Source organism: Styela clava, chromosome 2, assembly GCF_964204865.1.
Source record: "Styela clava chromosome 2, kaStyClav1.hap1.2, whole genome shotgun sequence".
Lineage (NCBI taxonomy): Eukaryota > Metazoa > Chordata > Ascidiacea > Stolidobranchia > Styelidae > Styela > Styela clava.
Genome location: NC_135251.1, coordinates 9,606,002 through 9,629,672, shown reverse-complemented (window position 1 = coordinate 9,629,672; position 23,671 = coordinate 9,606,002). Strand labels below are relative to the sequence as shown.

General features: G+C 38.1%; 2 protein-coding genes, 7 non-coding genes and 2 pseudogenes across 15 annotated transcripts; 1 reads left to right on the top strand and 10 right to left on the bottom strand.

Moving 5' to 3' along the window:
• Positions 1–1,061: 1,061 nt before the first annotated feature.
• LOC144420158 (small nucleolar RNA U3) lies at positions 1,062–1,270 on the bottom strand. Its single transcript, XR_013474515.1, has one exon. It is a non-coding gene; the product is annotated as a small nucleolar RNA U3 (small nucleolar RNA).
• Positions 1,271–2,399: 1,129 nt separating this feature from the next.
• LOC144420164 (small nucleolar RNA U3) lies at positions 2,400–2,608 on the bottom strand. Its single transcript, XR_013474521.1, has one exon. It is a non-coding gene; the product is annotated as a small nucleolar RNA U3 (small nucleolar RNA).
• Positions 2,609–3,072: 464 nt separating this feature from the next.
• Positions 3,073–3,288, bottom strand: LOC144420198 (small nucleolar RNA U3). Its single transcript, XR_013474552.1, has one exon. It is a non-coding gene; the product is annotated as a small nucleolar RNA U3 (small nucleolar RNA).
• Positions 3,289–3,838: 550 nt separating this feature from the next.
• LOC144420181 (small nucleolar RNA U3) lies at positions 3,839–4,047 on the bottom strand. Its single transcript, XR_013474538.1, has one exon. It is a non-coding gene; the product is annotated as a small nucleolar RNA U3 (small nucleolar RNA).
• A 1,560-nt stretch (positions 4,048–5,607) lies between these two features.
• On the bottom strand, positions 5,608–5,816 carry LOC144420177 (small nucleolar RNA U3). Its single transcript, XR_013474534.1, has one exon. It is a non-coding gene; the product is annotated as a small nucleolar RNA U3 (small nucleolar RNA).
• A 550-nt stretch (positions 5,817–6,366) lies between these two features.
• On the bottom strand, positions 6,367–6,575 carry LOC144420182 (small nucleolar RNA U3). Its single transcript, XR_013474539.1, has one exon. It is a non-coding gene; the product is annotated as a small nucleolar RNA U3 (small nucleolar RNA).
• Positions 6,576–7,263: 688 nt separating this feature from the next.
• Positions 7,264–8,211, bottom strand: LOC144431264 (protein FAM200C-like). Its single transcript, XM_078119125.1, has 2 exons — positions 7,640–8,211; positions 7,264–7,567 (listed from the first exon to the last, which is right to left on the bottom strand). The coding sequence occupies exons 1-2, from the start codon at positions 8,209–8,211 to the stop codon at positions 7,264–7,266; spliced, it is 876 nt and encodes a 291-aa protein (XP_077975251.1).
• Positions 8,212–8,247: 36 nt separating this feature from the next.
• LOC144419980 (uncharacterized) lies at positions 8,248–12,464 on the top strand. 7 transcript variants are annotated; one of them, XM_078110268.1, is made up of 5 exons: positions 8,248–9,514; positions 9,663–9,775; positions 10,472–10,674; positions 11,451–11,606; positions 12,223–12,464. In XM_078110268.1, the coding sequence occupies exons 1-3, from the start codon at positions 9,454–9,456 to the stop codon at positions 10,568–10,570; spliced, it is 273 nt and encodes a 90-aa protein (XP_077966394.1). In that variant the 5' UTR covers positions 8,248–9,453; the 3' UTR covers positions 10,571–10,674; positions 11,451–11,606; positions 12,223–12,464. The 7 variants fall into 7 exon arrangements, 3 of the variants coding, with proteins under 3 accessions (XP_077966394.1, XP_077966393.1, XP_077966395.1); XM_078110267.1 differs by having other exon boundaries at positions 8,249–9,553; positions 12,223–12,462; XM_078110269.1 differs by having other exon boundaries at positions 8,255–8,564; positions 12,223–12,454.
• Positions 12,465–14,639: 2,175 nt separating this feature from the next.
• LOC144420193 (small nucleolar RNA U3) lies at positions 14,640–14,904 on the bottom strand (annotated as a pseudogene).
• Positions 14,905–17,039: 2,135 nt separating this feature from the next.
• Positions 17,040–17,239, bottom strand: LOC144420192 (small nucleolar RNA U3). The gene has a single exon (XR_013474549.1). It is a non-coding gene; the product is annotated as a small nucleolar RNA U3 (small nucleolar RNA).
• Positions 17,240–19,593: 2,354 nt separating this feature from the next.
• Positions 19,594–22,158, bottom strand: LOC144419934 (arginyl-tRNA--protein transferase 1 pseudogene; annotated as a pseudogene).
• Positions 22,159–23,671: the final 1,513 nt, after the last annotated feature.

Here is a 23,671-nt window from a genome sequence, read left to right as displayed (position 1 = left end):
GGCAATCTTGGCATCAGACAAAGTTATTTTATTTGTATAAATGGGACGGGAGACAGAACGGGAGTCGGTGTGGAAACGTTGTGAATTTGAGTCTGGGGTAGGAGCTAGATTTCCTGTTTTTACAAAAGTCGATTTTAAAGCCGTATGCAACAGCTCTGATCACAACCCTCTAAAGTGTTTATCGCAGTTGCAAGTTCAAGTCTCTAAAGCAACAACCAAGATACATACCTGCCTATCTATTAATATACATACTGGAATCGAAGAGTTCGTCAATTTTCATGTGTGTTTCAGATTTTATCCGAGTCTCGCTTATCATATAACAAGCGGAAACGGCGCTCCCGAAGTATGTACACCAGGATGGCGCACAACTCGAACCCTTACCTGGTTCACTTACTATGTTCAAGCTGTGCGCCATCTTAGTGCACAGACTTCTGGAGTTCCGGGGAAACAGCGTTCATTCCCAGCAAATGAGTTTACATCCTCCGGCTGTATCTCTTTTAATTTCACGCGTAAGTGAAGCTTCCTCTTGTATTGAGAATATACTGCGAATAAATCCACCGACATGATCGCGGTTGTGTAACAGTCAGGTTACTGACTCAACGACTAAAGTCACTTGAAGTACTACCTTGCGGCGTTGTTTTAAAAATCCTATTGTGATTGTTGTTGTGATGTTTGTATTTATGGTCATTTCAACATAAAATCTTGATTTAAAAATATCCTAATTGTATTTTGAAAATCTTTATAAGTGCATTAAATTCTAGAGGTTTAAATTTATATATTTGCATGTGCGCCATAGCAAAAGTCGAAGATGGTGCAATGCCACAAGTAGTTAAAGCACTGTCCCAGGTACAAACTTCAAAATTTATACCTGAATGTATGATCTCGAAAGCAAAATTGAACAAACCCTGTGTTTTTTTTTTCAATTTCGTACAAGTTGCATAACAATAATAGACAGCGTTTTTCTGACGAGGTAAGACTACACTGCCCGTCCTGTCTCGTTTACTACAATTTCACAACTAAGGAGGATTTCCCCAAATGGAGAAGAGAGATATACTTGATGAACCGCTCAGACCACCTTCTTCCCTTCCGCAGTGAGACCACATGCGGAACGCTCATCATTGCCTTTGCGTGGATACAAAACCCACAACAAAGACGACTTCACGCTCAGGGACAAAGGCCTCGTAGCATCATCGCGGTTGCGAAACTGTCAAGTTATTTACGTTACGGCTTAGATACACACTATAGAAATGATCCCTAAAAGTATGATCTTGCAGTGAAGCTACAAAACACGCTTTGTGAATTTTGTTTTTGTGCTACCATTTATGGGTATTTTTATAGGCAAACATGGCATCAGACAAAGTTATTTTATTTGTATAAATGGGACGGGAGACAGAACGGGAGTCGGTGTGGAAACGTTGTGAATTTGAGTCTGGGGTAGGAGCTAGATTTCCTGTTTTCACAAAAGTCGATTTTAAAGCCGTATGCAACAGCTCTGATCACAACCATCTAAAGTGTTTATCGCAGTTGCAAGTTCAAGTCTCTAAAGCAACAACCAAGATACATACCTGCCTATCTATTAATATACATACTGGAATCGAAGAGTTCGTCAATTTTCATGTGTGTTTCAGATTTTATCCGAGTCTCGCTTATCATATAACAAGCGGAAACGGCGCTCCCAAAGTATGTGCACCAAGATGGCGCACAACTCGAACCCTTACCTGGTTCACTTACTATGGTCAAGCTGTGCGCCATCTTAGTGCACAGACTTCTGGAGTTCCGGGGAAACAGCGTTCATTCCCAGAAAATGAGTTTACATCCTCCGGCTGCATCTCTTTTAATTTCACGCGTAAGTGAAGCTTCCTCTTGTATTGAGAATATACTGCGAATAAATCCACCGACATGATCGCGGTTGTGTAACAGTCAGGTTAATGACTCAACGACCAAAGTCACTTGAAGTACAATCTTGCGGCGTTGTTTTAAAAAACCTATTGTAATTGTTGTTGTGATGTTTGTATTTATGGTCATTTCAACATAAAATCTTGATTTAAAAATATCCTAATTGTATTTTGAAAATCTTTATAAGTGCATTAAATTCTAGAGATTTAAATTTATATATTCGCATGTGCGCCATAGCAAAAGTCGAAGATGTTGCAATGCCACAAGTAGTTAAAGCACTGTCCAAGGTACAAACTTCAAAATTTATACCTGAATGTATGATCTCGAAAGCAAAATTGAACAAACTCTGTGTTTTTTTTTTCAATTTCGTACAAGTTGCATAACAATAATAGACAGCGTTTATTCTGACGAGGTAAGACTACACTGCCCGTCCTGTCTTGTTTACTACAATTTTACAACTAAGGAGGATTTCCCCAAATGGAGAAGAGATATATACTTGATGAACCGCTCAGACCACCTTCTTCCCTTCCGCAGTGAGACCACATGCGGAACGCTCATCATTGCCTTTGCGTGGATACAAAACCCACAACAAAGGCGGCTTCACACTCAGGGACGAAGGCCTCGTAGCATCATCGCGGTTGCGAAACTGTCAAGTTATTTGCGTTACGGCCTAGATACACACTATAGAAATGATCCCTAAAAGTATGATCTTGCAGTGAAGCTACAAAACACGCTTTGTGAATTTTGTTTTCGTGCTACCATTTATGGGTATTTTTATAGGCAATCCTGGCATCAGACAAAGTTATTTCATTCGTATAAATGGGACGGGAGACAGAACGGGAGTCGGTGTGGAAACGTTGTGAATTTGAGTCTGGGGTAGGAGCTAGATTTCCTGTTTCCCCAAAAGTCGATTTTAAAGCCGGATGCAACAGCTCTGATCACAACCATCTAAAGTGTTTATCGCAGTTGCGAGTTCAAATCTCTAAAGCAACAACCAAGATACATACCTGCCTATCTATTAATATACATACTGGAATCGAAGGGTTCGTCAATTTTCATGTGTGTTTTAGATTTTATCCGAGTTCTCGCTTATCATATAACAAGCGGAAACGGCGCTCCCGAAGTATGTGCACCAAAATGGCGCACAACCCGAACCCTTACCTCTGACGAGGTAAGACTACACTGCCCGTCCTGTCTCGTTTACTACAATTTCACAACTAAGGAGGATTTCCCCAAATGGAGAAGAGAGATATACTTGATGAACAACAACAAAGACGACTTCACGTTCAGGGACGAAGGGCTCGTAGCATCATCGCGGTTGCGAAACTGTCAAGGTATTGACGTTACGGCCTAGTTACACACTATAGAAATGATACCTAAATGTATGATCTTGCAGAGAAGCTACAAAACACGCTTTGTGAATTTTGTTTTCGTGCTACCATTTATGGGTATTTTTATAGGCAATCCTGGCATCAGACAAATTTATTGTATTTGTATAAATGGGACGGGAGACAGAACGGGAGTCGGTGTGGAAACGTTGTGAATTTGAGTCTGGGGTAGGAGCTAGATTTCCTGTCTTCACAAAAGTCGATTTTAAAGCCGGATGCAACAGCTCTGATCACAACCATCTAAAGTGTTTATCGCAGTTGCAAGTTCAAGTCTCTAAAGCAACAACCAAGATACATACCTGCCTATCTATTAATATACATACTGTAATCGAAGGTTTCGTCAATTTTCATGTGTGTTTTAGATTTTATCCGAGTTCTCGCTTATCATATAACAAGCGGAAACGGCGCTCCCGAAGTATGTGCACCAATATGGCGCACAAACCGAACCCTTACCTCTGACGAGGTAAGACTACACTGCCCGTCCTGTCTCGTTTACTACAATTTCACAACTAAGGAGGATTTCCCCAAATGGAGAAGAGAGATATACTTGATGAACCGCTGAGACCACCTTCTTCCCTTGCGCAGTGAGACCACATGCGGAACGCTCATCATTGCCTTTGCGTGGATACAAAACCCACAACAAAGACGACTTCACGCTCAGGGACGAAGGCCTCGCAGAATCATCGCGGTTGCAAAACTGTAAAGTTGTTGACGTTACGGACAAGATACACACTATAGAAATGATCCCTAAAAGTATGATCTTGCAGTGAAGCTACAAAACACGCTTTGTGAATTTTGTTTTCGTGCTACCATTTATGGGTATTTTTATAGGCAATCTTGGCATCAGACAAAGTTATTTTATTTGTATAAATGGGACGGAAGACAGAACGGGAGTCTTCGTGGAAACGTTGTGAATTTGAGTCTGGGGTAGGAGCTAGATTTCTTGTTTTCACAAACGTCGATTTTAAAGCCGGATGCAACAGCTCTGATCACAACTATCTAAAGTGTTTATCGCAGTTGCAAGTTCAAGTCTCTAAAGCAACAACCAAGATACATACCTGCCTATCTATGAATATACATACTGGAATCGAAGAGTTCGTCAATTTTCATGTGTGTTTTAGATTTTATCCGAGTTCTCGCTTATCATATAACAAGCGGAAATGGCGCTCCCGAAGTATGTGCACCAAGATGGCGCACAACCCAAACCCTTACCTGGTTCACTTACTATGTTCAATCTGTGCGCCATCTTAGTGCACAGACTTCTGGAGTTCCGGGGAAACAGCGTTCATATCCAGCAAATGAGTTTACATCCTCCGGCTTCATCTCTTTTAATTTCACGCGTAAGTGAAGCTTCCTCTTGTTGGACACGTTCAGTGGCCATAACGATCGTTTCAATATTATGTTGTTGTTGTTGTTGTTCTTGTTCTTGTTCTTTGACACGTTTTTAAAAAATCGCTTTTCTCTTCGAATACTGGACCAATTGCTTTGAAATTTTCAGTGGTTAAAGATTAATTTCTTCGCTAGAAGGATATTACTTTTATTTATTTCAAAATTTTGCGTGAATTCTATGAAATTTGATATTTCGTCTAAAATTTTGCTGTATTATTTTTTATCCATGGGAACACGGATTTTAGTCAGTGTCATGACTGGCTGTACGTTTTGATTCTGCAAAATTCTTGCTACTGGAAATTCAGAACTTTTTTGAGGGTACCGGTAGCGTCAAAGGTACCGGTAAAGACTGATTGGCTCTGGTCTAACGTGTCCATATATTTGTGCGTAGCTCTCTTGTATTGAGAATATACTGCGAATAAACCCACCGACATGACCGCGGTTGAGTAACAGTCAGGTTACTGACTCAACGACCAAGATCACTTGATGTACAATCTTGCGGCGGTGTTTTAAAAAACCTATTGTGATTGTTGTTGTGATGTTTGTATTTATGGTCATTTCAACATAAACTCCTGATTTAAAAATATACTAATCGTATTTTGTAAATCTTTATAAGTGCAATAAATTCTAGAGGTTTAAATTTACATATTCGCATGTGCGCCATAGCAAAAGTCGAAGATGTTGCAATGCCACAAGTAGTTAAAGCACTGTCTTAGGTACAAACTTCAAAATTTATACCTGAATGTATGATCTCGAAAGCAAAATTGAACAAACTCTATGTGTTTTTTTTTTTAATTTTGTACAAGTTGCATAACAATAATAGACAGCGTTCATTCTGACGAGATAAGACTACACTGCCCGTCCTGTTTCGTTTACTACAATTTCACAACTAAGGAGGATTTCCCCAAACGGAGAAGAGAGATATACTTGATGAACCGCTCAGACCACCTTCTTCCCTTCCGCAGTGAGACCACACGCGGAACGCTCATCATTGCCTTTGCGTGGATACAAAACCCACAGCAAAGACGGATTCACGCTGAGGGACGAAGGCCTCGCAGAATCATCGCGGTTGCGAAACTGTAAAGTTGTTGACGTTACGGACTAGATACACACTATAGAAATGATCCCTAAAAGTATGATCTTGCAGTGAAGCTACAAAACACGCTTTGTGAATTTTGTTTTCGTGCTACCATTTATGGGTATTTTTATAGGCAATCTTGGCATCAGACAAAGTTATTTTATTTGTATAAATGGGACGGAAGACAGAACGGGAGTCGGCGTGGAAACGTTGTGAATTTGAGTCTGGGGTAGGAGCTAGATTTCTTGTTTTCACAAACGTCGATTTTAAAGCCGGATGCAACAGTTCTGATCACAACCATCTAAAGTGTTTATCGCAGTTGCAAGTTCAAGTCTCTAAAGCAACAACCAAGATACATACCTGCCTATCTATTGATATACATACTGGAATCGAAGAGTTCTTCAATTTTCATGCGTGTTTTAAATTTTATCCGAGTTCTCGCGTATAATATAACAAGCGGAAACGGCGCTCCCGAAGTATGTGCACCAAGATGGCGCACAACCCGAACCCTTACCTCTGACGAGGTAAGACTACACTGCCCGTCCTGTCTCGTTTACTACAATTTCACAACTAAGGAGGATTTCCCCAAATGGAGAAGAGATATATACTTGATGAACCGCTCAGACCACCTTCTTCCCTTCCGCAGTGAGACCACATGCGGAACGCTCACCATTGCCTTTGCGTGGATACAAAACCCACAACAAAGACGACTTCACGCTCAGGGACGAAGGCCTCGTAGATTCATCGCCGTTGGGAAACTGTCAAGTTATTGACGTTACGGCCTAGATACACACTATAGAAATGACCCCTAAAAGTATGATCTTGCAGTGAAGCTACAAAACACGCTTTGTGAATTTTGTTTTCGTGCTACCATTTATGGGTATTTTTATAGGCAATCCTGGCATCAGACAAAGTTATTTTATTTGTATAAATGGGACGGGCGGCAGAACTGGAGTCGGTGTGGAAACGTTGTGAATTTGAGTCTGGGGTAGGAGCTAGATTTCCTGTTTTTACAAAAGTCGACTTTAAAGCCGGATGCAACAGCTCTGATCACAACCATCTAAAGCAGGGGTCTTAAACTTTTTTGGCTGCGCCCCCCTTGGAAGTTTAATAAAAACTCACGCCCCCCCTCCGAAAAAAGTCAATAAATGTTAAATGAACGTTTAATTTCTAGTTGTGATCTAGTCAAAAAATGTTAAATGAACGTTTATTTCCTAGTTGTGATTAATGGGAAGGATGTAGCTGTTTTTTGAAAACCAGGAGTTTGATTCTGGGTTTCGTAGTGGACAATGCACATCGAAGGTCGGCTTCACAGTCGAGTTTGTTACGAGCATTTGTTTTGATACTCACAAGTGCAGAGAAGCCACTTTCACATAGATAAGTGGCAGAAAATGGTGTTAGAGTACGCAAAGCCACTTTACCAACATTTTTATACACGCCCATGTATTTCACCCAAAAATCGTTAAGAGGCATTGATTCGAAGTCATCTTTTGCAATGGAGTTGCACTTCATCTACAAGAATTCATCCTGCAAAGCGTCAGGCACAATGGCTTCATCGAGACGAAAATGATCCCTGGTCATTTTCCAATCTGGTAGTTCAGTGTTAGCCAGGTCTGGAAAATACCGCTCGAATTCCTGCTTCAATAGCTGGAGATGGGCTTCCACTTCAGTCTTTTTGCCCTCCAGATCTGCCTTGTTTTTATCGAGGGCAGCGTCGAGGGTAGGAAATGATGCCGCGTTTCCCATTTCAACTCGACGAAGCCATAGCCCAAGTTTCGCTATGAACGTATGTATGGCATCGTAGTGATCTATTCGGCTGGTATTATTGCATTGTAATTATCTATAGAGAAGATTCAGGGCTTCAAAACTGTAAACAAGGTATGCCAACCAAAGTTGAAAACTGTCTGACGCGAATGACAGCAGGAGGTCCTGTTTTCCCTGCGCTTCGAGGAATAGCTTCACTTCCTCCCTCATCTCATAAACGCGAGATAACATATTGCCTTTTGACAGCCATCGAACCGGCGTGTGAAACAGAAGAGCCTCATGATCAGAATCCATATTCTTGCACAACCTGGCAAACAACCTCGATTTGACTGGTGTTGGTTTGACGAAGTTAACAATTCGTATGACAACAGCAAGCTTGTCATCCAATGTAGGAGGCATGGTCCTGGATGCCAGAGTTTCCCTGTGAATTACACAGTGAGTTCCGATTGCGTTGGGGCTTCTCTGCTTCATCCTGCTAACAAATCCACTTCGTGACCCGAGCATTGCAGGGGCCACATTAGTGCATATTCCCACAAGGTTCTCCCATGTGATGGCGTTGCTGTCAAAATACGCAGCAACAGCTTCGAACACATCTTCCGCTTTGGTGGTGGTTTCAACCCAGATAGCACAACTACGTTGGGCCAACGTTATAATCCGCCGGCAACCGTTGTACGCAGTTTTACAACCATTTACCATGGTAAGGCCATGATTGGCCTTCAACGAAACACGCCATTATGCGAAGAAATGCGCGCGCGATTCGAATATAGCACATGAGGTCGCCATTCATTTTGGCGGTACTCGTAATCGATAGCCTGTTACGAGGTTTTTGCCGTGGATGGGACAGTGACATTGAACTTTTTATGCTTTCATAGTAGAATGGCGAAAGTAGAGATAGCCTAGTTGTAACCGTGTAAGTTAATCTCATGGTACCGGTACTCTAAGTGCGTTGTCAGGTCACGGTTCATAAGGGTGATAGGGTACCATACGGGTAAAAGTTACATATTTATCCCTGGACACCGTAGGTACCGGTAACGGCAGAACGAGATGAGGTACGGTACCGTGCTTGGTCTTTTGGCATTTTTTTGTTAAACTTTTTTAGGTTGCCATCTCTCATTTACCAGTATTCGTTATCGAGTACCGGTACCTATGGTAGATACCGGTAAAAGTTACATATTTATCCTGGACACCATAGGTACCGGTACTGGTAACGACAGAACGAGATGAGGTACCGTACAGTACGTTACCGTACTTGGTCTTTTGGCACATTTTTTTGTTAAACTTTCTGAGGTTGCCATCTCTTATTTACCAGTATTCGTTATCGAGTACCGATACCGGTATTGGTCCTTCATCCCTGGATATAGCCTAATTTTTTATATTTACTTTATTTGTATAAGTGCAAACATTTCCGCAGCCCAAATCCAACCCGTTGAACGACTTAATCCAGTAATCTGAATAGTTGTACATTTGTGAACCTTCTGTCTGATGAATTTCAACAAATCTAAATACAGATCTCAATTGGCTGAAATCTAAAATATGTTTTAACAATTGCCACAATCAAACTGAAACTAAAATTTGATGTTTTTGGGTAAAAAATAGCTCAAGGATTATTGTTTTCCCTTTTTGTTTTTGTAACACTTTAAATTTTTTTTCAATTTTTGTCCGAGGTCCGAGAACTTTATCCAACCCTGCTCTATTTCATATTTTCAGCTTTGTTGAGAAATAAATTACTGATTTTTGAATAATATCTATTTTGTTTTAAAATTCAATAGAATTATATTGGGTAATCATATATATTAATATGATTTATTTTCAGTATGTATGCTATGTAATCTTACCCAACCAACCTTAATTAAGTGTTATTATATTTTAAAGTGAATTGGAAAGTAGACCGCTAGCAAAAAAGATTCGGGCGATTGGGGGGAAGCCCATCTCTGTACAATGACTGCCGAATGTGCATGCAACTGTGCAATGCCCAGCGACTCTAAAAGCATGAAGTATTGTACGACACATCCTTTACAAATATTTGGACATATTTTGTGTAATATCCATTTTTTTCCCGGTTCTAAATAATTATTACCGATTAGATATTCTGTCAAGTGTCAATATTACCATTGTAAGTTTAATGATATATACCATTTTTATAATAGGCCCTATGACAATGGACTGGAAAATTCACCTGCTTCAATTCCCTCTTTCACGCAATCATACACTGTGTCATTTCAAGTATCTCAATGTTTCAATGCGGACAATGCCAAAACAGGTGCTTTTGTTTCATAGTTTGATAGTAGCTCCTTGCATACCTGTGCCATAAAATATTGCACAATAGCTAGATATATCGGTTGAATAATTACCTAGTACAACATCATGTGGTTAATACTGTATTTTCCGGCGAATAAGTCGCTTTTCTAGACCCAAATTTTTAGCCTGATTTTCGGGGGGGGGGTCGTCTTATTAGGCGAGTATGATCATTTTCATTTTTTTGTTGCCCTATTATTGAACCCGGACAATAAAATACCTTCGGCGATAGCATCCCCCACGTCCTCATCAGGTTAGTTTAATTAAATCGACATTCTCGTGCTGTGAATCTGAAATTTCAATGCTGTGATTATCATATATGGACTGAATATTACGCTATAAAAAAAAGTCATAGGCTATTTTAACCAATGCGCAAACGCGGCAACCGCTCGAAAGGCATTGCATGGTAATTTGAGATTCCCGACGTTGATGCGATTTTACTACCCCGACTCATCGGCCGGTTATATGCAAAAACCCATTTTTTCAGGCTTAAAAACAGGCCTCGTCTTATTCGCCGGGTAGACTTATTCGCCGGAAAATACGGTAACTAATATTAATGAAAAATTTATATTCTGGTAATTAGTATAGGCCATTCGTTCACGTTTATCATCTGAAAGACAATCATGTACTATATATGGTGTAACACTAACTTGATTTTCAGAGATCAAGCCATGCTCCAATCCAGTCCATGGAAAAATTGTTGGGACAGGCGGTAGAAACTCTTATGCTACAAGCTACGGCATCTGCAACTTTCCACTGATTATAGTGTGGACTCGGACATAAAGGAATTGATGAAATTCATTGTCAATTCATTGTCTGATTACATTTTGATCCAGAAAACATTCAAGGATGAAAAAATCGCTCGTGAGTTGAATACTTTTATAGGCTGATTACATACACTTTACGGCAGTGGTTCCCAAACTTTTTTTTCCGCGACCCCAATTTTTGTAAAATCACAGACTACAGATACTTGTGACCCCACAACGAGAAAACATTAAAAATCAATTTATTCTATTCAATCATTCTGATGAAAATCGACTGTAAGTTTGCGGGGCATTAGTGCAACGTGGTTGTACTTGTACTTAACTGTTTAGTTCAGTGGTTCCCAACCTTTTTACCCCAGCGGCCAGTGGGCAAGCAAAATTAATTTAAGAGTTCGCTGACCGGTAACACATGCCATCGTATGAAGACCACGATGTAAAAATCTCTGAGATTCAGAATATTTGTGTAGTTTTAGTACAATGTTAAAATATTGCAGATTACTCCATAATTAATTGGAAAGCTAAACAGAACATGAAAGTAAAATAGGTGAAAATACCCTTGCTGGGTCTCATCTTATTGAGTGCCTTTTATTTTTTGTCGTTTTGTTTTTGACTGCATGAAGCGCTTCGAATTTATGTATGAAATACAATATGCCCAATATTTTCGCTTCGTGTTCAAGGAAGGTTATTTAAATGTCTTAATACGATCTGATTGCAATATTAAAATTGTTCACTTTTATACGAATGGGATGTGGACAAAACACATATGTGTATATTTTAGAGTAGATACTCGCGATAATTTAACATAGAGCTTTTGCAACGGATGGAAACCTTTTCATTAGATGTATTCTTATAATTGGGCTTATTTACTCATTCCAGATAAGATATTTGTCAAGTCTTGGAGGTTGCTCCGAGAAAGACTGGATTGGAGAATCATGAGCTCAGTTATAACAAATTTACTCTCCCGCTCTTTCAACTGTGCAGGACGCGGTGGATAAGGAGTGAGTGGGACGCCCTTAGTTTCTGCTATTAAAGGTACGTATGTAATATGTTTATCATATTGTACCACCATCTTTCTCTGCTCTACCCTCTTCTATTTTATAAGTATAAGATTATTTTGACTCCAAATCAGCTTAAGATAATTCATACGGGAAATGAACAAAAATTGATTAAATAGAATCTGACAATCTGGAGTGAAAACAAAACCTTAATTAAGATTGAAGCGTAAAGAATATAAGCCCCCTAGCACAACAGCAAATGATGAAGTTACAAATAAATTTATTGTAAATCTATTAAACAAATAGACTAATCATGGTGCATGATGTTTCTAATAATATAGATGAATTTCAACAAGGAATATTTGAAGACATTTTAGTCAGATAAAATCTCAAATCATCATTATTCCCTCCAACAAATATTCCCATCAAAACATTGTCTACGCCCCCCTTGCGGAATCAAGAATTTCTGTATTTCTCAATTATTATTGTCTTGTCAATGTAAGCTTCACTCACACATTTGCGACTGCAGAAACTTGGCTTAAGATTCCTACTCTGAAAATTTGTTGGGATGCAGTTATTCAGACTAGGCTTTGAACTCTGGTGCTGTAATTTGCTAATACTGCAATTTAACACAGAATTTTTATATTTTTCAGCTATGGATGATCTGGCAACGAACTCCGATTAATTTTATTACATGTATACATATTTGTAAAATAAAGACATTTTGTTATCTTTTGTTTTTTATTATATAAATAATGTTAGATTAGTGGGAAATTTCTATGTAGTATAGATCCATACCCTGTCTGTACAACACATCGCCTAACTTGGCCCGACCATGTGCCACGATTGTATTACAACGTGTCACCTACGTAGGCCCCGCCATATGTCACGATTGTGTTACAACGTATCGCCAACGTTGGACCGGCCATATTTCACGATTGTGTTACAACGTATCGCCTACGTTGGCCCGATCATTTGCCACGGTTGCATTACAGCGAAAGGACCGACGTTGGCCCAGCGGCCAAATCTTCGCTGGAACATGGTTGTTCGCCATTATTGGGCCGGTGGTTCGAACAACGTTCGGCCATGGTTGTTCCGACGTAGTTGTGCTATCTGGGAAGGGGTTTGCAAAACAACATTTCCTCTTCAATGCTTGTAGATCCGATAAAACGGACGTTGACCATCAGCTGAGACAATTGGGTTAAATCAGTTGTCTCATCACATTGGATGGCGAAACAAGGTGATGAATGTATCTTTTCGATAACCTGCAATTCTGCGCGTTTTCATCGTGGAATCGGATAGAGAAATATTCGCTAGCTTTTTGATCTTTTTCTCTCCCAACAAAAGGCTGGCTGGTTTTAGCATGCATGGTTTGATCAAGGTTTCACCAATATTGTGGGGTTTCTTTGCACGAGCAATCATATTAGCTATCTCGTAAGACGCTTCAACTACTTCAGCAGATGGGTATTGGCGAAAGCTCTCTTCACCCACAATCTTCATTTTCTTGAAAGACTCTTCTCTGGTCTGGAAGAAAGCCAACGGCTTGTTCTTAAGAGAACTGTGTTTGGTTCGAAAATGACACTGCAGCCGACTTGGCCTCAGAGCGTCATTACTCAAGCTTTGGAGTTATATGACGCATTTTGCTACGACCTGACCATTTTTCGTCGCATCAGTAAATCCATATTGAAGATAACGGCTGTCGAACTTTCTTTTTTTTGAACTCATCTTGTGTCTTACGACTAAATAATCCGTATATCGATATCTAATGAGCTACGCTTGTTTAGACTTAAGCGTACCAGGCCAGTCATCTCCGTGGTAATATTGCGTCACAAGGATAGCCGCAGTCAGACGGGATGGGTGGGAGTGAGGCGTGTCCACTTTTGAAGTTGAATGTAATTATGTCGTAAATGTGAGATAGTGCCACCGCAGAGCCACGTTGGTGACACAGCCACGAAAAACCGGTCGTGATTGCGGGTAGTACTGCAATGCGTAGCATACGAGTGACCGCCAGGAGGTGGCTGAAACTGCGAGTTAATAAAATTATTCTTCGGAAGCGTTGTTGGATTCGTTGTTCGTCGTAATTTCACTATTTATAGCTTGTTTTGCATTTGACAGTTCACACCCCCCCCCCCCCCTGACTTACCTTCCGCGCGCCCCCCAGTTTAAGAATCGCTGATCTAAAGTGTTTATCGCAGTTGCGAGTTCAAGTCTTTAAAGAAACAACCAAGATACATACCTGCCTATCTATTAATATACATACTGGAATCGAAGAGTTGGTCAATTTTCATGTGTGTTTTAGATTTTATCCGAGTTCTCGCTTATCATATAACAAGCGGAAACGGCGCTCCCGAAGTATGTGCACCAAGATGACGCACAACCCCAACCCTTACCTGGTTCACTTACTATGTTCAAGCTGTGCGCCATCTTAGTGCACAGAATTCTGGAGTTCCGGGGAAACAGCGTTCATTCCCAGCAAATGAGTTTACATCCTCCGGCTGCAGCTCTTTCAATTTTACGCGTAAGTGAAGCTTCCTTTTTGTATCGAGAATATACAGCGAATAGACACAACGACATGATCACGGTTGAGAAACATTCAAGTTACTGACTCAACGTCCAAGATCACTTGAAGCACAATTTTGCGGCGGTTTTTTGAAAAACCTATTGTGATTGTTGTTGTGATGTTTGTATTTATGGTTATTTCAACATGCACTCTCGGTTGAAAAATATTCCTATTGTATTTTGAAAATAAATAGGAGTGCATTAATTCTAAAAGTTTAAATATATATTTTGCATGTGCGCCCTAGTGAAAGTCGAAGTCGTTGCAATGCCACAAGTAGTTAGAGCACTGTCTTAGGTACGAACTTCAAAATTCATACCTGAATGTATGATCTCGAAAGCAAAATTGAACAAACTCTGTTTTTTTTTATATTTTTGTACTCTCAAGTCGCATAACAATATTATACAGCGTTTATTCTGACAAAGTAAGTACACTGCCCGTCTTATATCGTTCAGTACAACTTTACGACTAAGAAGGATTTCATCAAATAGAGAAGAGAGATATACTCGAGGCACCGCTCAGATCACATTCTTCCCTTCCCCAGTGAAACCACATGCGGAACTCTTATCACTGCCTTTGCGTGAGTACAAAACCCACAACAGAGACGACTTCACGCTCAGGGACGAAGGCCTCGTAGCATCATCGCGGTTACGAAACCGTTAAGTTGTTGTCGTTACGGCCAAGATGCACACTGTAGAATTTTTTTTTTGCTTTCTTGTAGAATTTATTACATACATCAGATACACACTATAGAAATGATCCCTAAAAGTATAATCTTGCAGCAAAGTTACGAAACACGCTTTGTAATTATTGTTGTCGTGCTACCATTTATGGGTTTTTTAAAAAAAAATCTTGGAATCAGACAAATTTATTGTATTTGTATAGAGTGGGACGGGAGTCGGTGTCGAAACGTTGTCAATTCGGGTCTGGGGTAGGTGCTAGGTTTGCTATTTTAACAAAACTCGATTCTGGAGCCGGATACAACAGCCCAGATTACAAACAATGCATCCAAAGTGTTATATCGTTGTTGCAAAATCAAGTCTTTAAAGCAACAACCAATAATACATACCTGTCTATCTATTAGTATACAGACTGAAATCGAGAGTTGGTCAATTGCCATGTGTTTTATAGATTTTATCCGAGTTTTCACTAACACATAACAAGGGGAAACATCGTTTATTCCCAGCAAGTGAGAATACACAGGGAATAAACCCACCGACATTAGCACGCTTGAGTAACAATCAAGTTACTGACCCGACGACTAAGATCACTCAATGTTCAATCTCACAGTGCGATTTCGAAAATCCTATTGTAATTGTTGTTGTCATGCTCCTATTTATGGTTATTTCAACATGAACTCTTGATTCGACAATATTCGTTTTTCATTTTGAAAATCCATATGAGTGGATTAAATTTTATCCGAGTTTTCACTAATCACATAACAATAGGAAACACCGTTTATTTCCAGTAAATGAGAATACACATGGAATAAACCCACCGACATGATCACGTTTGAGTAACAATTAGGTTACTGTCTCTTAAGATCACTCGAAGTACAATCTTGCAGTAGTTTTTCGAAAATCCTTTTGTGATTGTTGTTGTCATGCTCCTATTTATGGTTATTTTAATATGAACTCTTAATCCGATAATATTCGTTTTTCATTTTGAAAATCCATATGAGTGGATTAAATTGAAGAAGCCATCTATTTTTCGCATGGGGGCCTTACTTAGACGAAGAAAAGACGCGGTCCCAAATGCAGGAACACGAAGCTCAATGATGTTACGATGCCACAAGTATTTAAAGCAACGGCCTAGGTACAAACTTTGGAATTTGTGCCTGAACGTATGGACTTAAAACCAAAATTAAACTAATCCTGTTTTTTTTTTTCATTCGCTCGCGAATTACACATTAAATTCATTGTATTTATATATATTGCGACGGGGGACAGGAGTCGGTGTTAAAACGTTGTGAATTTGAATCTGGGTTCGGAACCAGGTTCGCTATTTTTACAAACGTCGTTTTTACAGCCGGATGCCACAGCTCTGTTCACAAATATTGCCTCTCATGTGTCAATGCAGGTACCTAGATACATACCTATCTTACTATTATAGGTTACAGATTGAAATCGAGAGTTGGTCAATTTATATGTTTTTTTTTTAATTTTATTTGAGTACTCGGAAACAGATTAACACAAAGAAAAAACGCTTATTCTTAGCAAATGAAATTACTCTATGAGTCTATCCGGTTATTTTATCCGAATCTACGCTAATCATATAACAAGAGAAAACAGCCTCAATTCGGAGCAAATGAGTTTACACCCTCCGGCTGCATCTCTTTCAATTTCACCTGTAAGTGAGGCTTCCTATTATATTAAGAATATACAGCGAATAAACCCACCGACATGATCGCGGTTGAGTAACAATCAAGTTACTGACTCAACGACCAAAGTCACTTGAAGTACAATCTTGCGGCGGTGTTTTAAATAACCTATTGTGATTGTTGTTGTGATGTTTGTATTTATGGTTATTTCAACATAAAATCTTGATTTAAAAATATCCTAAATGTGATTTGAAAATCCATATGAGTGCATTAAATCTCTAGAAGTTTGAATATATATTTCACCATGTGGGCCATAGTAAAAGTCGGAGATGTTTCGATGCCACAAGAAGCTAAAGCACCGTTTTAAATACAAACGTCGGAATTTGTATCTGAATGTATAATCTTAAAACCAAAGTTGAACATATCCTATGTATTTTTCTCTTCAATTTTGTACTCTCAAGTTGCATAACATTAATAGACAGACATCGTTTATTCTGACGAAGTAAGACTACACTGCCCGTCCTGTCTCGTTTAATAAAACTTCACAACTAAGTGGGATTTCCCCAAATGGAGAAGAGAGATATACTTGATGAACCGCTCAGACTACCTTCTACCCTTCCGCAGTGAGATCACATGCGGAACGCTCACCATTGCCTTAACGTGGATACAAAACCCACAAAAAGGACAACCTCGCGCTCAGGGACGAAGGCCTCGTAGCTTCAACGCGGTTACGAAACCGTCAAGTTACGGCCAAGATACACACTATAGAAATGATCCTTAAAAGTATGCTCTTGCAGCGAAGTTACGAATCACGCTTTGTAATTATTGTTGTCGTGCTACCATTTATGGGTATTTTAATAGGAAATCTTGGAATCGGACAAATTTATTGTATTTGTATAGAGTGGGACGGGAGTCGGTGTCGAAACGTTGTCAATTCGGGTCTGGGGTAGGTGCTAGGTTTGCTGTTTCAATTAACAAAACTCGATTCTGGAGTCGGATACAACAGCCCAGATTACAAACAATATATATAAAGTGTTATATCGTTGTTGCGAAATCAAGTCTTCAAAGCAACAACCAAGATACATACTTGTCTTATCTAATATACAGACTGAGATCGAGAGTTGGTAAATTGCCATGTGTTTTATAGATTTTATCCGAGTTTTCACTGATCACATAACATGAGGAAACATCGTTTATTCTCAGCAAATGAGAATACACAGGGAATAAACCCACCGACAGGAGCACGTTTGAGTAACAATTAAGATACTGACTCAACGACTAAGATCACTCAAAGTTCAATCTCCAAAATCCTCTTGTGATTGTTGTTGTCATGCTCCTATTTATGGTTATTTCAACATGAACTCTTGATTCGATAATATTCTTTTTTCATTTTGAAAATCAATATGAGTGGATTAAATTAAAGAAGCCATCTATTTTTCGCATGGGCGCCTTACTTAGACGAGGAAAAGAGTTGGTCCGTTATGTATGAATACGAACCTCAAAGATGTTACAATGCCACAAGTATTTAAAGCAACGGCCTAGGTACAAACTGTAGAATTTGTGCCTGGACGTATGGCCTTGAAACCAAAACTAAACTCATTCTGTTTATTTTTTTCACATGCTCGCCAATTACTCGTTTAATAAGAATCACGGCCAAGATGCAGACTTTTTATATGATCCCTAAAAGTATGATTTTGACGCCAAACTTGAAAAATGTTCTGTGATTTATGTTGACATGCACCTATTTATGGTTATTTCAAATGGAATTTCGATTCAAAGATATTCGTTTTGTAATTTTGAAATTCATTAAATTCAAAATGTAAAAATATATATTTCCCCTATTCGGCACAGATACGCAAAGAAAAGATACCGCTTCATTCGGCGCCTCCAATAATGTTGCCAATGAACAAGCAAATATTAGGTGCAAGTATATTAGTCATAAAATCCACAAAAAAATACATTTTAAAAATCTTAATGCTTCATCAATATGAAGTTGTGCCAATTTTATACCGTCATCGATTTCTTTCCTTCCTGAGTAAGTCAATCATGTCTCAAAAGTCTGATTCAATAAATATAGACATATGCTTTAAATGTGCATATACACAAAATACAAAACTTAGGAACCCTCTGAGAAAAACAACCATAGACATACACAACAGACATAGCTGGAAAAATAATTTTGTACTCTCAATAATTACCTCAAACGGGTAACTCAATAATTTTCATATTTGTTTCGAGCCAGGAATTTTAGTGGTAAAGCATGATAGCCTACAACCTCGAGCTTCTAAGAAATAGAGTATTGAGCAAATTGAAAACTCCTAATTTCCATTGCAAATGGCTGCTTGTTAATACCCTATATCCCTAATCGTAAATATTATTGAAAATTGAACAAAACCCAGGGCAAATAGCTAATTTTAATCCATCCAACTGGTACCTAACTGGATATCCAATAGTTGTCAAATAAATTATAAAATATGTCGTTTGAATTTGATACAAATTGCGCAAAATGACAAAGTGATTGAGGTAAAAAAATGATTTGCAGAATTTCAATAAATAAGCTCAAGGTCAATAACTTGTTTTTTCAGTCGGAAGAGAACCCTTACTCATTGCAGCATATAAATCTTGTACACTGCACTCCTGTGGGTTCGGGCTGCATGTAATGTGCCAACTAGCTGTGAAATATGGCAAATAATATTTCCAATCCAAACATAGAGTTTTAAATAAAATCTGTCTATTAATTAAACGAAAACTTTCAGTTAAATATGATATTAAATTTTGCAATATGGGAGACAGGATTATTCACCCAAATCAGATTATGAATACATTAGGAATGTTATAAAATTGTTGCTACATTTAGACCAGCGTTTCCCAACCTTTTTTGGTCGCGGACTATTTTCTCAACGGCAAAAACCTTTGCGGACTCAAGGTGCGTACTATTGCAACCGTACTCTGTAGGAAGAAGCAATAAAACAAAACACAACAGAATTTTAACGAATTTCAACAATGTCTTTCTATGTAAATTTAATTGTGTTAATGGCAACTCGCGGTTGCGTCGACTTACGACAAGGTGGAAGCATTACTTCTCTAAAATGCCGCGGCAATCCTCGAACATAATAATGTGTGAATATATTGCCCGATTATATTTTTTGCGATCTTGCTAATTTGTTATCGCCGTTGCCGTTGCCTAATTTATTATCGTCGTTGGAAATCCTACCATCTTCTATAAATTTCCAGAAAGTGATTTCCACTTGATTTAGTACTTATTAAAAATGTATTTAAAGTACATTAGTAAATCAAAAATACATATTGATCCCCTTGCTTTATTATTAATTTAATTGTAATAATTTTATTCTGCGGTTGTGTTGACGAAATAAAAGCAATACTAAGAAAATATCATGACAAGCCGTGAACGCGAAAATGCATGAAAAAGTGGCCGATTATATTTTGTTTTGATTCTTGTTTTTGTGAATTCGACAAATCTGAGCTGTTTGTACAACACATACTGCAGTACTGTTTGTACCAATGTGGAGGCAGTAAAGCAAAGAATCCTGATGAAAAAATGCCCTGGTACGGTAGTATCCAAAATTTTGCGATTTGCAATGTCTAAATGAGCGTTTTAATCGGTAACGGACCATCATAAAACAAAACTTTTGGTGTTCTCAGTTTTATTTTTAGTATTTTGTATTGCCGCTTTCAAATTTAGAAAATTTGGGTTGCCACCATTGACACCTACCAGAAAACAAATTTATTCATCGTTGTTCGAACTCGCAAGAAGCACCACTTATGTATCTATCGAAGCGTGTGCAAACTCGTGTTTTCGTCGGAAATTCGCAAGTGAGTTGTGTAATCCAATCGTCTGATTAAGAGCAAAGGACCTGTCGCGTCAACTGTTACCAAATTTTCGAATAGTAAATTGATATTCTAATAGTTGAATATTCGGATATACGCCCAGATCTACTCAGTAACCAGTTATTATTGACTCGATTAATGTTATGTGAATAAACTTGCTTTTTATGTTTTATGTAAATTCTAACGTAAATCGTAAAAAGGTCGCAAGAACGTTTCCGCTCGTTGCAGACGCATTCAAACGCTCTGCGGACTCGGGTTGGGAAACACTGATTTAAACTATTAAACATATTCACGATTGCTTGACCGTTAGTATTATGTTACCATCAACTACATAACTACAAAGGCATAAATATTCAACAATGAAATTAAGATCTATAGACAAACATTCTTTTTGCACAAACGGTGCCAACAACCGAAACATATTCTTTTAGGTTTTGCAGTTCGCTATTCTTTGCTTGCTTTTGAGACTCTAAAAGTTCTTCGTTTATATCATCAAAGTGGTTTTGATCAGCTTTAACAAGAGCAATATATTTTAGATTTGTGTATGCACCATAACTCAATAAACTTCTGTGCAGAATACCAATTTCATTTATATCAAAATCTTCTCTACCACTATGCTGATCGACATCGGTAGCAGAGCCACCGTTTAATTCGTTAAGTCTGCTGTATTTTTCTTTATCAAGTAGTGAGAAGCACAATTCCGATGGTACCCATTTATACGTCTCTGGGCACAGTAAATCGGAAGGTTGAAATCCCCTTTTATATTTCATTTTTTGACATGAATGAATATAAAATCCCATATAATAATACAGAAGATCATTTGATTCTTCATACAATGTCTGAGTATAGGCTATTTCACTAAGAGCTGTATAGATACCAAGTGAGAGGAAACCATAATCTGGATCATAGTATAAATATACTGATGACAGACAGTTGGGTAATACATCAACCACACCAACTGCAATAATTTTACCATCCAAGACATACTGTTGATGGTAGCTACCATATCCTAGTCCTGGGCCGTCTTTGTCTCGATGAAAAGGGCAATCTACTAAAAAACGAATCCACTGTTTTTCTGAGCAATCTGATGGACCATCTCCATGAATTATTTGTTGATATTTTTTATATAGGGAATAGGATTCTTCTCGTGTTGCTTCAAATTCACTGTTGCCAATTTTGGCATGAACCATTCGAATTTCAAGTTTTCTCTTGAAATCAGTTGAATTAAGTAAGTGAGGAACATATTCTTGAAGTGTTTTAAGCTTCGATTGCTGTGAAGTCGAAGTAGTTGTAGAAGATGCATCGCCTGAAGCCGTTGCTAAATCTCTTTTCTGTTGCCTCAAAACTTTGGATTTTATACAAATAGGTTTCGATGGATCTGCACCAAGACCGGCTTTGATAGATTTTTTCGTTTCATTAGATGCTACTTGATGAGTCTTTAATTGCGAGTCGTCAACTAAAACCATTGGAACTTTTGAAGCCTTAGTTTCGCTTGTATTATTTTCAACAGATTGCTTCATTTTAGGTTCTGCATTTCTGGCAGCATTCTTTGCCTTCCAATTTACAATCTTATCATCACCTTCAGATTCCAAAAATTGTTTCATTTTATTCAGAACCTTTTTTTTTGACTTTGTCAGTTTATATTCAAGAGTTCGATATCGGATTGTATATTTTTGACAGCATGATTTTTCTAGATCTGGTTTATAACAATAAACACCACTTCTCCTCCAACCTCTATCTATCAACGTTTGATAGTCGAGACAAGTCATCGCATGTGCCCACATACCATATGAATATTTTCCTGAAGTACCATTGCAAAAATCACAATGGAAACTTTCGTTATAGCCACAATACTCAACTACGGTAAATTCATCCATTTCAATCTGGAAATATTTTTTTGAAACACAATAAGTGTGAGTGAAAACTGAGAAGATTTATAGGATATTGGGTAAATTAGCTGCTTTTGGGTAATAGTTCGTGTTTTAACTTAAGTCATTCTAATCTTAAAATTAGAAGCAACATCTTAGTCGTAAAAAAAGTAACAATTAGACGTCTGAACTGTTTTATACAGAGAAAAAAAAACTGTAAAATTAAAAACTAGTCAGAACTCTTGACTGCAAAAAGAAATGAGAAAGATATGAAACAAAAGACTTGAAAAAAAAGAGCCCGCGAATCAACTTCAAGAAACCGCGCGAGTATAGCATTTTATACTGTATTATAATTATTCAATTTCGTTCTCAAAATAAGACAAATATACAATAAGTATTTCATTTTTCCTTCTTTCTAATCTTAAAGGCGTTCCATATTTGTTATTAAACCCAACGAGGTTTGCTCAAAAATATCTAATTTGTTCGATCTTGGCAGATATTGGCATTCGTTCTCTTCAAATATACTTTACGTTGACTCTTCAAAATATGATTTAAAACGATCGTATTTCGAAACAGCGCTTCAGGATGTATTTGCATAAACGCAAGTGAAATTCTCATTTTTATTTTTTGAACGTCCAAAGAGGCTCATCACAATTACAGCCGGAAAGGCTCATCAAGGCAACACGCTTATTTTTTTTTTAGCGCTCCAAAATTTATTAATGTGAAACGAAGTGTATTAGAGATAAACATTTGAAGTAATCTGTCAGCCAAATTTAATAAACAATGTCAAATCTCTTTCTTTTCAAACACTGTTCAACTCACACAAATTCTGTCTCTTAATCATATATTCAACTTTCTCATGTTTTTATGAATTTTGTTACAATTTGTGTATTTTTTCACTGCGCGCGCAAACTTGGCCACTGCTCCGCAGTTATAGTGGATGCATGTATAAGATATTGGGTGAATTATCTGCTTTTGGTTAATAGTTCGCGTTTACCTTAGTTCATTCTAATCTTAAAATTAGAAGCAATCTCTTAGCCGTAAAATACGTAACAATTAGACGCCCTATAGGTTACATGACGATATCGCGTCATGCCCTGACGATACCGAAACCAGCTTAAAAGCGACCATTCGTTCGGAGAGAAAAAGGAACGATAAAAATGGACAATTATTTAAGGTAACTCGTGTTTGAAGCACAACTTGGTATTTTGTTTGGCTTATCAGTCATGACTGGGAACTGTTCTTTGTATTTGTAATTATACAATTGCAATATATGTATTTGGAACCATGACTATGTCTTCATCAGATCAGAGAACAACAGAATCAGACAGCAAATAAATACTAATTTTATCCCCTAAAGGGTAATTTGTAGCATCACATATGCCCAATTATTGAGAATAAAAATTACAAAATGTCTTCAAAATTGGTTCGAATAATACAAATTTTAAATTTGAAAAATTATTAACCGTGCTAGTTCATATTTAATAAAATAAATGCTAAAATGTGAA

What these genes read in the sequence shown, in the direction of transcription:
- LOC144431264 (XM_078119125.1), bottom strand. Translation starts at nt 8,211, where the DNA reads ATGGTAAATGGTTGTAAAACTGCGTACAACGGTTGCCGGCGGATTATA. An exon ending in TCAGACAGTTTTCAACTTTG is followed by an intron (nt 7,568 to 7,639) that starts GTTGGCATACCT and finishes CAATAATACCAG; the next exon opens with CCGAATAGATCACTACGATG.
- LOC144419980 (XM_078110267.1), top strand. Translation starts at nt 9,454, where the DNA reads ATGACTGCCGAATGTGCATGCAACTGTGCAATGCCCAGCGACTCTAAA. An exon ending in AATATTTGGACATATTTTGT is followed by an intron (nt 9,554 to 9,662) that starts GTAATATCCATT and finishes TTTTTATAATAG; the next exon opens with GCCCTATGACAATGGACTGG. An exon ending in TGCGGACAATGCCAAAACAG is followed by an intron (nt 9,776 to 10,471) that starts GTGCTTTTGTTT and finishes CTTGATTTTCAG; the next exon opens with AGATCAAGCCATGCTCCAAT.